Raw genomic sequence first — 15484 nt, 5'->3', positions numbered from 1 at the left:
TAAAAAAAGAGTGGCGGAAAAAAAAAAAAAAAAAAAAAAAAAAAAAAAAAACTCAAGGGGTACTTACGAATCGGGAAGAGTTGTCATTTTTGACGGTCTTGGCGTTTCCGAACGCCTCCAGGATGGGATTGGCCTGCAGGAGTTGCTGTTCTAATTCACCCTGTAGAAAACAAATAGATTTAAATTAGATAGCTTTTCTTTTTCGTCCTGTACACAAAGACAGACACAACTTAGATCCTTCCAATAATGAGACTACCTGTGTACAGATTTTTATTTATTATTATTTTTTTTCTGATATGACATCACTTATCGTCGGGACTTTAATCAGAGTTTAAACTCGGTTTTAACTCTTTGATGAAGCAATCTAATTGGCTGAAAATCAGATAGGTTCTACAGCTAAGGTAACGGAGACTTGCACAAGGTTGGGTTCCTCTCTCACTGAGTGAGAATATACTAAGGTGTTCAAAAAAGTGGAAGGTAAACTATCTAACTTCTAACTTTTTTAGTAGGTTTTATATATAAAATAAAAAAAAAGGTCAATTCAACCACATGCTAATTAGATATTGATGCTGAAACCACTTACCTCAAGTGTCATACTACGCTAGTTGATATCAAGATACCAGAACAAATCATAGTCAGGACAAGAATGGAAAATGAAAAGGAAATAGATCGACAGAACAGGACCAAAAGAACATAAAGAAGGGCATAGAAGGAAAAACACAAAATGTTAAGGATAGAGGAGAGGAGAGAGTATAAAAGGAAAAGTATGTGCAATAAGAAAGGATTTTGCGAAAATCTAAACCGATCCTGAGATATGATCAATTTTTGATCGCTAAAATCTCCATAAGAAATACGTACACAGAGTGCAGAGACTGCGGGAGAGAAATGTTCCGCTCTCGACCAACATTTTGAGTTTTTGAGTTTCGCTTATGTTTTTAGTTTGACAACTAAACACAGGATGGGTAAAAGGAAGAACAAAATAGAAAAGGATAAGGGAAAAGGAGGAGATGCAAGAAAGGAAAAATACAACAAACCAAAGAAATGGATAGAGGACGAGATAAAAGGAAAACATAATAGACCGAGGATAAAGGTAGAAAGGAAATGGATAAAGAAAATCTTATTTTCTACAAGTTCGGCCATGCCTTTTCTACAAGCTTGGCCATGCCTCGGGATGAACTAGCGGGATTCCGGAGCGAAGCGACGGAATTCAGCTAGTAGAATCATAAGAGAAAAGGGAAATGGATTTTCCTCACAAATGAGAAGATAAAAAATTGTGGAAACTCAACAAACATGACATCTTGATACTTATCGAGAGTCGCTTCCGGAATTTAAAGGCGCCGCGTTCACTCGAAGAGATACACCAGGAGGGGGAGTGAAATGACAAACACGCGTTCAGTTCGCGTTGGATTGGCGTCACACCCGCGTCGTCACACAGAGCTTATGGCAAGCGGACGATTTAATCTTTATTTGCCGTTTTACCCCTATGTTACGGTCTAGTACTTTGTTCGTTACCTTATCAATCAAATCGATCGTAGGTTGCAGATCGAGCTCCAATAAAGGAAAGTGGTTGCGTGAAAAACAGAAAGAAACAAGATATCTAGTTAGACATTCCCAAAACCATTTCGAGCAAAATCAGTCAAGAAAATCTATGTATGTAGAATTCTAGAAGAACTTCATAGAAGAGATCTTTGCTTGGACACCTGTCAAATTTCTGTACTCTAGCTACCGGGCTAAAATGTCAATTCAAATTTTTATTCACTAGCTACTGGACTATAACGTAACTAATGTTCATAAAAGGGCATCAATTCATCAGTTGTGATTTGACAAGATACGTCCCCCCTAAGGCTCTAGGTCCCCTATTCATTATTATTGATTGGAAATCTACCCTTAAGGGTGTATAAATCAACTAATTAGCGTCCTAAATGTTTAGAACTGAACGCTTTGATGTAATAATGGCCCAATTCTGCATTCTCCTTTTCCCATGATCAGACGGGATCGGTGTTTTTTCGTCAGCCTCTCAATCAGCCGAGGGATGATTGCTTTGGGTTGAGATTTGGTTTTGGCTACAAAAATTTCACGAGTGGATGTCCTTCGCTCTCAATCTTTGCTATTTCTTTAGCAAGGGAAATTTCCTGCTGGTATGCTTTAAAGTTACCCAGCCAGACTAAGCTGGGGATGCCCTTTGCACTCAACCTTTGGTATTTCTTTAGCAAGGGAAATTTCAGGCTGTGCTTTAAATTTCCCCAGCCACAATAAGGTGGTCTACTCCCTGTCCAAGATAACCCAGCTAGACCGAAATCCCCTGTCGAATAGAACTGTTCAATTGGTTATGTCTTGTGTACTCTACAAACAAGTGACTAAGACAGCTGACAAGCTGGTAGAAAGCAAAAAGTCAAGACAAAAAGCCCAATATGACCTTTACAAAGAGTTGCTGTTTCACACATGCTAAAAAGAAAGGGATGCAGTTGATATTACTAGCTCGCCTAATATTTGAGTTTCGTTTATGTTTTTAGTTTTATAACTACAAGTTCGGCCATGCCTTTTCCACAAGTTTGGCCATGCCTCAGGATGAACTAGCGGGATTCTGGAGCAAAGCGACGGAATTCAGCTAGTTTTCTTAATATGAACTTCAAAAGAAATATAAAGAACACTTATAAAATCTCTAGGTGCTTGTCTTGATTTCAGAAAACCCATGGTGATGAAGAGTCAAGTGAAGACCTAGAGCTTACAAGGCAGGTGCTCTACCCTTCAAGCTAACTAGGCTCTGGCTGTGGTACGACTTCTTTTCTGTACTGGAGTGAAATGTGAAGTGCGAAGTCGGTCTTGATACAAAAGGAGCCTGCGCCAAAGCGAAGACCTTAGGCTCGTCAAACATTGGAAACGCAATCGTCTGAAAAATCAAATCTATGAAAATTGTCAGAGTCATTAGAGAGTCTATCATTTTAAATGTTTTTATTTATTTATAAGACATTTATTTATACGATTTACTATACAAACAAGTGACTAAGACAGCTGACAAGCTGGTAGAAAGCAAAAAGTCAAGACAAAAAGCCCAATATGACCTTTACAATGAGCTGCTGTTTCACACATGCTAAAAAAGAAAAAGAAAGGGATGCAGTTGATATTACTGTCCACTATTTTCTTAATATGAACTTCAAAAGAAATATAAAGAACACATATAAAATCTCTAGGTGCTTGTCTTGATTTCAGAAAACCCATGGTGATGAAGAGTCAAGTGAGGAAGAAGAGGAAGGTAGCGAGGAGTCAGAGGAATCTAGTTCTGAAGAAGAGTCTGATACTGAGGTAAGATAATCAGTTGAGTTGTAACAATATTATTTTTTTTTTATTTTTTTTTATAATATGAGGAGGTAGCTACTAAACAAAACCACCCAAATCACTTTCACTTGTACATTTTATTTTTTTAAGTGACAGGATTCTCAAGATCGAGCTCTTCACCCAAACACTGAATTTTCAGGAACCACTTTTTACTTCAAAAGAAATATAAAGAACACATATAAAATCTCTAGGTGCTTGTCTTGATTTCAGAAAACCCATGGTGATGAAGAGTCAAGTGAGTTATATTGACAAAATTTATAAATGCTTTGACAGAATATAAAGATTTGTTAAATTACACGGAAAAAATTGCTGGAATAAGAGTATTTATTCCATTATAAAACGCATATAGTCGATTATTCTTTTTATTCAGAAAGTCTATGTTTAACAGTTCTCTAGTTGTCTTGAAATTTAGCCACCACCAACAATAACATGGATGAAACCTTAATTCATCTAACGAAATGAAGAAGAAGTCCGAGCGGGAATCGAAGCTGGGACCTAAATTTAAAAAAAAAAAAAAAAAAAAAAAAAAGTTAACTGTGAGGTTTTGAAAAGTACCTCCTCATAAAATTAAAAAGACAATTGAGATTTGACATTCAACTGGTGATTATATTTGGTGAGCTTTCGAGAATACTCGGATTCTCATCATCAGACCAAAAATTGTGAGAGAGATGTTTACTTTATCTGGTTGTATGACAAACAATAATAGTATGAGGAGGTACTTGCATGACAAACAGTAAGTAATAGTAATTAGTTTGTGTAATTGAAATAAAACACCTCACAGGCTCACTCAGATTGCATCAGTCTGATATATCAAGTTACACTCTATTATATTATTAATAATATAGTGTAACTTGATATAAGATAAACCTTGGGTACCTGGGTTTAATCTCACAAACCCCCGCCACCATCATAATGAGTACCAGGTACCGATAGACACCTAGGGTGATGTGTATCATGTCTAAAAACACAAATGAAATGACAAAAACTTGAAAATGTAGAACAATCTTGGTCTTTTTTTTTCCATTAGGTAGTATAAGAGGAGGTATAGTTTGCTTTTGTCGGCATATTACTCAATTTTTATTTGTGCACCCCTGGTAGAGAATCACCGGTTTAATCCACTGTAATTCACCACTCAACATTTCACTCAAATATGATTGTGTGGCTCTCACCACTCAACATTTCACTCAAATATGATTGTGTGGCTCTCACCACTCAACATTTCACTCAAATATGATTGTGTGGCTCTCACCACTCAACATTTCACTCAAATATGATTGTGTGGCTCTCACCACTCAACATTTCACTCAAATATGATTGTGTGGCTCTCACCACTCAACATTTCACTCAAATATGATTGTGTGGCTCTCACCACTCAACATTTCACTCAAATATGATTGTGTGGCTCTCACCACTCAACATTTCACTCAAATATGATTGTGTGGCTCTCACCACTCAACATTTCACTCAAATATGATTGTGTGGCTCTCACCACTCAACATTTCACTCAAATATGATTGTGTGGCTCTCACCACTCAACATTTCACTCAAATATGATTGTGTGGCTCTCACCACTCAACATTTCACTCAAATATGATTGTGTGGCTCTCACCACTCAACATTTCACTCAAATATGATTGTGTGGCTCTCACCACTCAACATTTCACTCAAATATGATTGTGTGGCTCTCACCACTCAACATTTCACTCAAATATGATTGTGTGGCTCTCACCACTCAACATTTCACTCAAATATGATTGTGTGGCTCTCACCACTCAACATTTCACTCAAATATGATTGTGTGGCTCTCACCACTCAACATTTCACTCAAATATGATTGTGTGGCTCTCACCACTCAACATTTCACTCAAATATGATTGTGTGGCTCTCACCACTCAACATTTCACTCAAATATGATTGTGTGGCTCTCACCACTCAACATTTCACTCAAATATGATTGTGTGGCTCTCACCACTCAACATTTCACTCAAATATGATTGTGTGGCTCTCACCACTCAACATTTCACTCAAATATGATTGTGTGGCTCTCACCACTCAACATTTCACTCAAATATGATTGTGTGGCTCTCACCACTCAACATTTCACTCAAATATGATTGTGTGGCTCTCACCACTCAACATTTCACTCAAATATGATTGTGTGGCTCTCACCACTCAACATTTCACTCAAATATGATTGTGTGGCTCTCACCACTCAACATTTCACTCAAATATGATTGTGTGGCTCTCACCACTCAACATTTCACTCAAATATGATTGTGTGGCTCTCACCACTCAACATTTCACTCAAATATGATTGTGTGGCTCTCACCACTCAACATTTCACTCAAATATGATTGTGTGGCTCTCACCACTCAACATTTCACTCAAATATGATTGTGTGGCTCTCACCACTCAACATTTCACTCAAATATGATTGTGTGGCTCTCACCACTCAACATTTCACTCAAATATGATTGTGTGGCTCTCACCACTCAACATTTCACTCAAATATGATTGTGTGGCTCTCACCACTCAACATTTCACTCAAATATGATTGTGTGGCTCTCACCACTCAACATTTCACTCAAATACTGGCTCTCATTACTCGAATATGTGACTTCTCCGAATGAGTGAGTGATAACTAGATATTTCTGAAGAGTAGAGTGAGTAAGTTATAACAAAAGAACTACTCGTTTTAGTGAACTATTCAGTCAATGAGTCGGATCCTAACTCCCTGTACCTAATTACTTGTAGGGAGGTGAAGAGTGAGTTACAAGATATGACTCATTGACTGAATAGTTCATTGATTGACTACCTATATTAACAGTAAGGGAGGAATGGTGGTAACTTTATCTCCTTCACTTACTCTAATGTCACACTTATACATTTTGTAAGCTTAAGAATCATGAAATATTTATTTTTAATCTCATCTATCTAGGTTAATTTACTTTAATAGAATTTATCCATTTCTTTTCCTCTTCAATGTTATCAATTTTCCTTCACCCCAAGTTCGTCATTGATTTATCTCATTTCTGAATTTTCTGGTCATCTTTCAAGTTTCGTCACTCATCAGGGGTGACCGTCATTTGGTTGCCTACCTTAAATATATGGTTTAAGGTCCCACTTTGAGAACATGGACACTAAAAGAGGTTTCGCTTTTTTTGGGTTGCCTCCTAAAAAAGATGATGGATTATAAATTATTTTCAAGAAGAACAAAGAAAAACTCTTAATCATTTGATTTTCAATTTCTTTTATTCAAATATTTTATATTGACAAAATTTATAAATGCTTTGACAGAATATAAAGATTTGTTAAATTACACGGAAAAATTTGCTGGAATAAGAGTATTTATTCCATTATAAAACCCATATACCTACTCGATTATTCTTTTTATTCAGAAAGTCTATGTTTAAGAGTTCTCTAGTTTTGATTTTCAATTTCTTTTATTCAAATATTTTATATTGACAAAATTTATAAATGCTTTGACAGAATATAAAGATTTGTTAAATTACATGGAAAAAATTGCTGGAATAAGAGTATTTATTCCATTATAAAACGCATATCGTCGATTATTCTTTTTATTCAGAAAGTCTATGTTTAACAGTTCTCTAGCTGTCTTGAAATTTAGCCACCACCAACAATAAAATGGATGAAACCTTAATTCATCTAACGAAATGAAGAAGAAGTCCGAGCGGGAATCGAACCTGGGACCTAGAGCTTACAAGGCAGGTGCTCTACCCTTCAAGCTAACTAGGCTCTGGCTGTGGTACGACTTCTTTTCTATACTGGAGTGAAATGTGAAGTGCGAAGTGGTTCTTGATACAAAAGGAGCCTGCGCCAAAGCGAAGACCTAAGGTCCGTCAAACATTGGAAACGCAATCGTCTGAAAAACCAACTCTATGAAAATTGTACAGAGTCATTAGAGAGTCTATCATTTTAAATGTTTTTATTTTTATTTATTTATAAGACATTTATTTTTAAAAGTTAGTTAGCTTAGTTGGTAGTGCGTCTGCCTTGTAAGCGCTAGGCCGCGGGTTCGATTCCCGCCCGGGGCGGATTTTATCCTGATGGGATAATGTTCGTTCTCGGAACGGCTGGCTTTCTCCTATCCTGTCTTCCTTCTCTCTTCGATTTCGGGACGATAAGACAATAGCAGTTACAGTTCCCTCTGTCAAACCTCTTTAAAAAAAAAAAAAATCTATGAAAATTGTACAGAGTCAATAGAGAGTCTATAATTTTAAATGTTTTTATTTTTATTCATTTATAAGACATTTATTTATACGATTGAAGGATTTTCAACAGTAAAATCCTAATTCAATGGTTTTGGTAAAATCGCGCGACTACGCTTCCAATATACGACGGGTCCCAGGCTTGGCACTCTAGGCAGGGATCAGCTTTATTCCACGCTGGAGCCTACTTCTTAGCGCCGCCCCAGCCCCACAGTCCCTTGACGAATCCGGATATGCCGGCGGGCTGCCCGGAGCCCCCTCCGGCCGCCGGTTTTATCTTCACATCCAGCTTGTCCTCCAGTGACGGGAATTCGAGCTGGTTCTGCGCCAAATCGAAGAACAGAGGCTTGGCGGGAATCGGCTGCATGTCGGGCGGGAGCTTGATCACGTTGGGAGACTTGGAGGCTAGGCTAGGATCTTCGTAGTACTCGCCCAGCCGCTCGGCTAGAGGTACCTGCAATATAGAGGAGAATGGAGGGAAATTAAGTGTGACGTGAACCAGTATCAAATTTCAACAAAATCTGACCAGGCAATCGAGAGTTATAGCGGAACAAACAAAAATCCAAATCAAATGCAAAACTGTGGAGTTGAGAAGTAGACTTCACTATCGGTCAATAATAATAAATAATAGACTTTTGAGTGGAAGGTAACCACTGGGCGAGGTTAACGCCGGGGGCGTTCTCTACCACCTAACCCTTAGAGCAGGGGTTTCCAACTAGTTGCCCGCCAGACCATTTTTGTGGCCCGCGAAGCTTTTTTGGATGCATACAAACTTATCTAAATGTAAAAAAAAGGTTTAGTACTTGGGCAAAAATGGGCATTGAACCCAGCTCTGCCGCGTACAAGACCAGTGTAGTTATCATTGAGTCATGGAAATTGACTCCCTTTAGTGTTCAGCTACAATTAGGAGAATAATTTTTGAAAAGTTTCGCCTGCGGCGCTCAAAATTCGATCGGACTCCATTTATGAAAAGTTGTGGGGGGGTGCTCCCCTATGTACATATGTGGCCCGCGAAGTACCTTCGAATGTAGCATGTGGCCCGCATACACATGGAAGTTGGAAACCCCTGCCTTAGAGCTTCAATATTATGTGATGATCAAGTTCTCAAATAAGTAAAAAATAAAATTCCATGCCTCGACTGGGATCGATGACACTAAAAGTTTCGCCTGCGGCGCTCAAAATTCGATCGGACTCCATTTATGAAAAGTTGTGGGGGGGGGTGCTCCCCTATGTACATATGTGGCCCGCGAAGTACCTTCGAATGTAGCATGTGGCCCGCATACACATTGAAGTTGGAAACCCCTGCCTTAGAGCTTCAATATTATGTGATGATCAAGTTCTCAAATAAGTAAATAGTAAAATTCCATGCCTCGGCTGGGATCGAACCCTCGCCCTCCTGTTTACCAGTCGAGCGTCTTGACCACTACACCACCGAGGTCAATCATAGCACTCACCTTTTTCAGCTTAGCACCAGGCTTGGCCACAGTGCCAGGCTCGGTGTCAGGGGTGCCCTCCGTCCCCAGCACGGAATAAGCCAGGGCCGAATATTTGTTCGAGTCTATAGCCGCCTCCAGTGTTGCCAGCTCAGGCTTCAGGGTTGCCAACTCGCCAGAGGAGGGCAGGGAGGAGGCTGCGTCAGACGCGTAGGCTGTAGCGCGACTGTAGAGCGCCACGCAGTCGCGCCAGCGGCGGAGCGCGGCCAGGGATTCCGCGATGTAGAAACATCTGGAGGGGGAGAAAAGTTTATTCTTTTTATGAGATGACTTGGACTCGAACCACCAAATTTTATGATATGACTTGGACTCGAACCACCAAATTTTATGATATGACTTGGACTCAAACCACCAAATTTTATGATATGATTTGGACTCGAACCACCAAATTTTATGATTAGCGCGACTGTAGAGCGCCACGCAGTCGCGCCAGCGGCGGAGCGCGGCCAGGGATTCCGCGATGTAGAAACATCTGGAGGGGGAGAAGACAAGTTTATATAAACTATAAACAAAACTAAAACTAGTTAAATAAAACATAAATAAAATTTCAGTTTTACTCTGGTTTGATGAAAAAAAAAGTCAGCTAGCTTGGGAGGTAGCGCGCCTGCCTTGTAAGCGCCGAGCGCCCTGGTGACGAGTTCGATTCCCGCTGGGGCGAAATTTGTCCTAAACAGATAGGTTTTACTCTGGTTTGATGAAAAAAAAAGTCAGCTAGCTTGGGAGGTAGCGCGCCTGCCTTGTAAGCGCCCTGGTGACGAGTTCGATTCCCGCTGGGGCGAAATTTGTCCTGAACAGATAGGTATCGTTCTCGGAACGGCCGGCTTTCTCCTATCCTGTTTTGCTTCTCATCTCTCTTCGCCTTAGGGACAATAAGATCTCCGTTGATACAGTTCCCTCTATGAAAGTTCTTTTTTTGTTTCCGAGTTTTGGTCCCCCAGTTCAAAATTTCTTCTTGGGTTTCATGTTTTTCCGTTCTTTTTTTTCTGTGAGAGTCGTTTAATATTTACCTGAATGCTTTGTAGGTTTTAGTCCTCACTTCTACACTCTCCTGATACTGGGCATCATCCTCCATACCACTCAACTGTTGTAGTTCTCCCAGATTCTGCAGAATGATCTCGTACAGACGGACCAAATCTTGAGGACGTGTCTTCTTGCCTTCGCTAGGCTGCTGACCATTCTGAAGAAAAGAATAGAATAGAATATATCTTGTTTATCCTGCTCGAATGAGACTAAAAAGTCCCTTTACCCCAGCAGTCTAAATAAGGTCTCGTGTATTTATTTTATGGGTTTAACATTTTACAATGCATAATTATTACAATAGACCTTGCTTAATTATGCTTAAGAAAAACCCTCCTTTCAAATATTTGATAACGAAATAAGATTACAATTTTTTGTCGATGGTAGGCTTCGAACTTTGCTCACTTTAGCGTTCAGCGAAAATTAGGATAAGAAAATATCTACGAATTAGGTACGTCAAAAATTAACTTGTGACAAAGCATGACAAAGCATATACCCCATATCTACCTACTTTTTGAAAAATTTCGCCTGTGGCGCTGAAAACTTTAAGCTCGATCAGCCCAAACTGGGGGCCCCGCGCCTTTGAAACTGCCCCGGGCCCCGCGGGGGGCTAATCCGGCCCTGCTAGAATTAGAGAGTGCTTTCTAGTTTCTAGTTGAACGGTATCTACCCATGGTGGGTTTCACCAATGACTTATGTTGGGTTTCACCAACCTTCTTTTTAGTCCTTAACAGCTTGTTAGCTTAATAGTCCTGTTAAAGCTATTCAAATCAAATGGAACTTAACAGGCTGTTAGCTTAACAGGTCTTCTAAGGTCTGAAAAAATATTGGTGAAATCCAACCTTAATGAGATATTTCACTAATGGAAGATTTTAATGATCCAAAAAGGAGTTTTTAGTGGTCTCAAAAGGAGGAGTTTTGAAAACTCTTGTTTGGACCATTAAAAACTCCTTTTGGATGGTTTAAAATTCTCCCATTAGTAAAATCTCTAATTAAGATTCAATGTTATCAATTTTCCTTCACCCCAAGTTCGTCATTGATTTATCTCATTTCTGAATTTTCTGGTCATCTTTCAAGTTTCGTCACCCATCAGGGGTGACCGTCATTTGGTTGCCTACCTTAAATATATGGTTTAAGGTCCCACTTTGAGAACATTGAAACTAAGAGGTTTCGCTTTTTTGGGTTGCCTCCTAGAAAAGATGATGGATTATTCTAAGGTCTGAAAAAATATTGGTGAAATCCAACCTTAATGAGATATTTCACTAATGGAAGATTTTAATGATCCAAAAAGGAGTTTTAGTGGTCCAAAAAGGAGGAGTTTTGAAAACTCCTGTTCGGACCATTAAAAACTCCTTTTTTTGGATGGTTTAAAATTCTTACATTAGTAAAATCTCTCATTAAGTAGATTTTAATGATCCAAAAAGGAGTTTTAGTGGTCCAAAAAGGAGGAGTTTTGAAAACTCCTGTTCGGACCATTAAAAACTCCTTTTTGGATGGTTTAAAATTCTCACATTAGTAAAATCTCTAATTAAGTCATTGGTGCAATCCACCATTATTAATTTAGATTTTTCTCTTGGAGGGGTTTCTTGGACGGCTTTTAACAAATAAACTATAATAATTCTTTGAAGTTCTGCACAATATATCTGCCATTTGGTTCTCCTTATCAAATTTAGATTTTTGATAAAACATAATTATGTAGATACTCACTTGTTTTGGACCGGGGTTCTCTAGGCCCATCTACGGTGACTTTGATAGCTTTATTGTACGTTGCTATCTGAGGAGGACAGGAGTTGACTATAATACTGAGCGTGAAGCTTTTCCCTGAAACCAGAAGAAACAATGTACATGTTAACTATAACGTTAAACTTTTGCCTATTGTAACCTTTCATTATTCAAGTTTATATATTTCCTTTGTAATATATTGCAAATAAAACATTTACATTTACATTTACACAAACCTCTCTAGTTCGGCTTCGAACCCGAGACCTTCTGCGTTGCAAGCAAGTGTTACCACTGGACTAATCGTGTCTTTTAAATATGGTGATATTTAAAGGGCATGATAAGTCCAGTGTTCTTCACACACTAAGCCAACAATTTGCCAGCCTAGTTAGCTTAGTTGGTAGTGCGTCTGCCTTGTAAGCGCTAGGCCGCGGGTTCGATTCCCGCCTGGAGCGGATTTTATCCTGATGGGATAATGTTCGTTCTCGGAACGGCCGGCTTTCTCCTATCCTGTCTTCCTTCTCTCTTCGATTTCGGGACTACAAGACCATAGCAGTTACAGTTCCCTCTGTCAAACCTCTTGAAAAAAAAAGCCAACAAGGTCATGTGACAAATAGTAAAGCAAAATACGGTAAAATTTCATTAGTGAATCATCTGATAAAGCTAAAAACTTCTCCTAAATGGAGCTCGTTCAAATTCCAGTTTAAAACGCAAGATGGACCTCCTAATTAGCTTGGAGGGTAGCGCGTCAGCTTTGTAAGCGCTAGGCCGCGGGTTCGATTCCCGCCCGGAGCGAATTTTATCCCAAATGGGGTTTGTTCTCAGAACGGCTGGCTTTCTCCTATCCTGTCATTGTTCTCTCATTGCTTTCGGGACGATAAGACCTTGAAAGTTACAGTTCCCTCTGACAAACCTTCTCCTATCCTGTCTTCCTTCTCTCTTCGATTTCGGGACGATAAGACCTTAGCCTTAGCAGTTACAGTTCCCTCTATCAAACCTCTTTCCTTTCCTCTTTTAAATATGGTGATATTTAAAGGGCACGGTTAGTCCAGTGTTTTTCACACACTAAGCCAACAATTTGCCAGCCTAGTTAGCTTAATTGGTAGTGCGTCTGCCTTGTAAGCGCTAGGCCGCGGGTTCGATTCCCGCCCGGAGCGAACTTTATTCCAAATGGGGTTCGTTCTCAGAACGGCTGGCTTTTTCCTATTCTGTCATTGTTCTCTCAGTTACAGTTCCCTCTATCAAACCTCTTTCCTTTTTTTTTTTAACTTACCCCGGCTGTTTTCAGATTGTCCTTGGCCTGCTGGGCGAGTAACAGGTTACGTTGTATGGTACGTTCTAGACGTATGTACATCAAGTAGGAATGTAAATACTGGAGCGAACTCAGACCGGAACCTTGCGTACGATTCTTGGAGTTCTGAAATCACACAGCAGGCAAAACGAACATCTTCAGTTAAATTCCCATTAGGAATTTTTTTACTCAAGTTTTGTAGTAGATGGGTTTCTTTTCCAGAAAGGAAGCCCGTGAAAAGACCTAAAGTTAATTGGGGAAAATTCTTTTAACGTTCAAAAAGGAAAAGAATATTGAGCTTTCTTTACATGATTACGACACCGAAGCGAATACAATAGTCCGTCCACTATACCTTTTATTATTAGTAATAATAAAGGAAGGACGGACTAAAAAGGAAAAGAATATTGAGCTTTCTTTACATGATTTATAGACCAGACATGCGTTTTGTCATTTACGGCATAATCAGTATACATAAAAAAAAAATATATATATCCCTTGTGTTTAACATTTTTCCCCAATTTCATGAAAAATGGACCAACCATTTGAGAGTTGTAATGAAACAATCTAACAGAATGGCAGCCAAACCAAAATAAATAAAAAAAATCTCTATCAGACTAGTTTACTTTGTGTTAGGTACATTCTTTTAGTAGGTATCAGGTATCCCATCTTTTGAGAGGGGGGGGGGAAATACAATGGAATACCTATGTAAATATCAATCGTTAATTCTTAGAACTTAGAAGTAATTTCGTCAAAACTATTTTTTTTCAATTTTATTATTATTATTTTTTTTTTTCAATTTTAGCGTTCAATTTTAATAAGCCATTTACGGCATGATCAGTATAAAAAAAAAAAAAACATTTTTCCCCAATTTCATGAAAAATGGACCAACCGTTTGAGAGTTATAATGAAACAATCTAACAGAATGGCAGCCAAACCAAAATAAATAAATAAAAAAATCTTTATCAGACTCGTTTACTTTGTGTTAGGTACATTCTTTTAGTAGGTATCAGGTATCCATCCCATCTTTTGAGGGGGGGTGGGGGGATACAATGGAATACCTATGTAAATATCAATCATCATGTTAATTCTTAGAACTTAGAAGTAATTTCGTCAAAACTAAATTTTTTCGTTCAATTTTAACAAGCTCTTCACTTACAGGGTCCTGTTTGACTTCTTCCTTGATCACTTGAATGGCATCCTTACAGTCCATCAGATGAGATTCCAACAGTTCGATCTTATCTGCTCCCGCCTGCCCCAAGCTGGCATCCAGCGATCTTTCTGCCAGGAGGAAGACTCGAACACGCTCACTCCGGACTGCCACGCTTCTACCGCGCCACGAGACCTCGCTGAGTACCTCGGCACTGTGCTCTTTGCTTTGAATCATCAGACTCTGTAGGAAAAAAAAAGGAATTTTAATTGTGTTAAGCATAAGTACACGCTTCTACCGCGCCACGAGACCTCGCTGAGTACCTCGGCACTGTGCTCTTTGCTTTGAATCATCAGACTCTGTAGGAAAAAAAAAAGGAATTTTAATTGTGTTAAGCATAAGTAACTGCTGGTCACAAATGTCGTTCCCCGCTTAATATACTACGCTAAATTTTATGACATGACTTGGACTCGAACCATCAAATTTTATGATATGACTTGGACTCGAACCATCAAATTTTATGATATGACTTGGACTCGAACCATCAAATTTTATGATATGACTTGGACTCGAACCATCAAACTCGAACCACCAACCTCCAGATTCAAAGTCCACCGTGCTAACCACTGCACCACTGAGGTTGGTTTGAATCATCAGACTCTGTAGGGAATAGGAAATGAGCTCATAATGAATGGACCAGTTAGCTGTTGCGCTTACTTAGGTGAGCTTTCAAAGTCAACGAGCAGAAAAAATGAGGAACATCGGAATTTTTTTCTTCTACGACTTCTAGATCCCGAGATAAAGCGATTCATAATATACCGGTAAATCTCCCGTAAGAAGCGATGACGTCACATCAACTGTCCCGAGTAAAGCTCCCTTGCAGTCAACTCTAGTGTAATGTGTTTTGTGTTTCTGCGCATTTCTTATTTACTGACGTCACAACTCTGAACTTTTTCATTAAAACAGCAAATAAAAATGTAATTTTCGACCTTTTTCAGTTACCTTGTTGAAGAATCCTCTGATGAGGAAGAACCAGGAGTTATTACAGTGTTGCCAAAGTTAAATGATGTTGCCAAGCTGACTCTGACATCGCACAGTCTGGTTGCCTATTGTAAATTGTTGAACAATGATCATGCAGTGAAAATCTCAAACAAAATCCATGTGGACACTTGTAATCTACTGAACACACTGTTTAGGTAAGAGATGAGGAAATATTGCAACAGCTGTTTTGAATTTTTACTGCCACTGGAAG

At 39.0% G+C, this 15484-nt stretch overlaps 1 protein-coding gene and 1 long non-coding RNA gene across 2 annotated transcripts in view; both read right to left on the bottom strand.

The window, feature by feature from the left end:
- Positions 1-3596: 3596 nt before the first annotated feature.
- On the bottom strand, positions 3597-7313 carry LOC113467103. Its single transcript, XR_003391296.1, has 2 exons — positions 7048-7313; positions 3597-3831 (listed from the first exon to the last, which is right to left on the bottom strand). It is a non-coding gene; the product is annotated as an uncharacterized LOC113467103 (long non-coding RNA).
- A 233-nt stretch (positions 7314-7546) lies between these two features.
- The window catches only part of LOC103508514 (signal recognition particle subunit SRP68), a 19935-nt gene continuing 11997 nt past the window's right edge, over positions 7547-15484 (bottom strand). Inside the window, exons 6-10 of the mRNA XM_017443788.2 lie at positions 14242-14475; positions 13068-13211; positions 10066-10235; positions 9020-9290; positions 7547-8019 (exon numbers count right to left, since the gene is read on the bottom strand). Of these exons, the coding sequence (XP_017299277.1) occupies positions 7750-8019; positions 9020-9290; positions 10066-10235; positions 13068-13211; positions 14242-14475 (1089 nt within the window). The 3' untranslated portion in view covers positions 7547-7749. The remainder of the gene's footprint in view (positions 8020-9019; positions 9291-10065; positions 10236-13067; positions 13212-14241; positions 14476-15484) is intronic.

This window comes from Diaphorina citri, unplaced genomic scaffold (assembly GCF_000475195.1).
Source record: "Diaphorina citri unplaced genomic scaffold, Diaci psyllid genome assembly version 1.1 scaffold405, whole genome shotgun sequence".
NCBI lineage: Eukaryota > Metazoa > Arthropoda > Insecta > Hemiptera > Psyllidae > Diaphorina > Diaphorina citri.
This window is presented reverse-complemented; position numbering and strand designations above follow the sequence as displayed.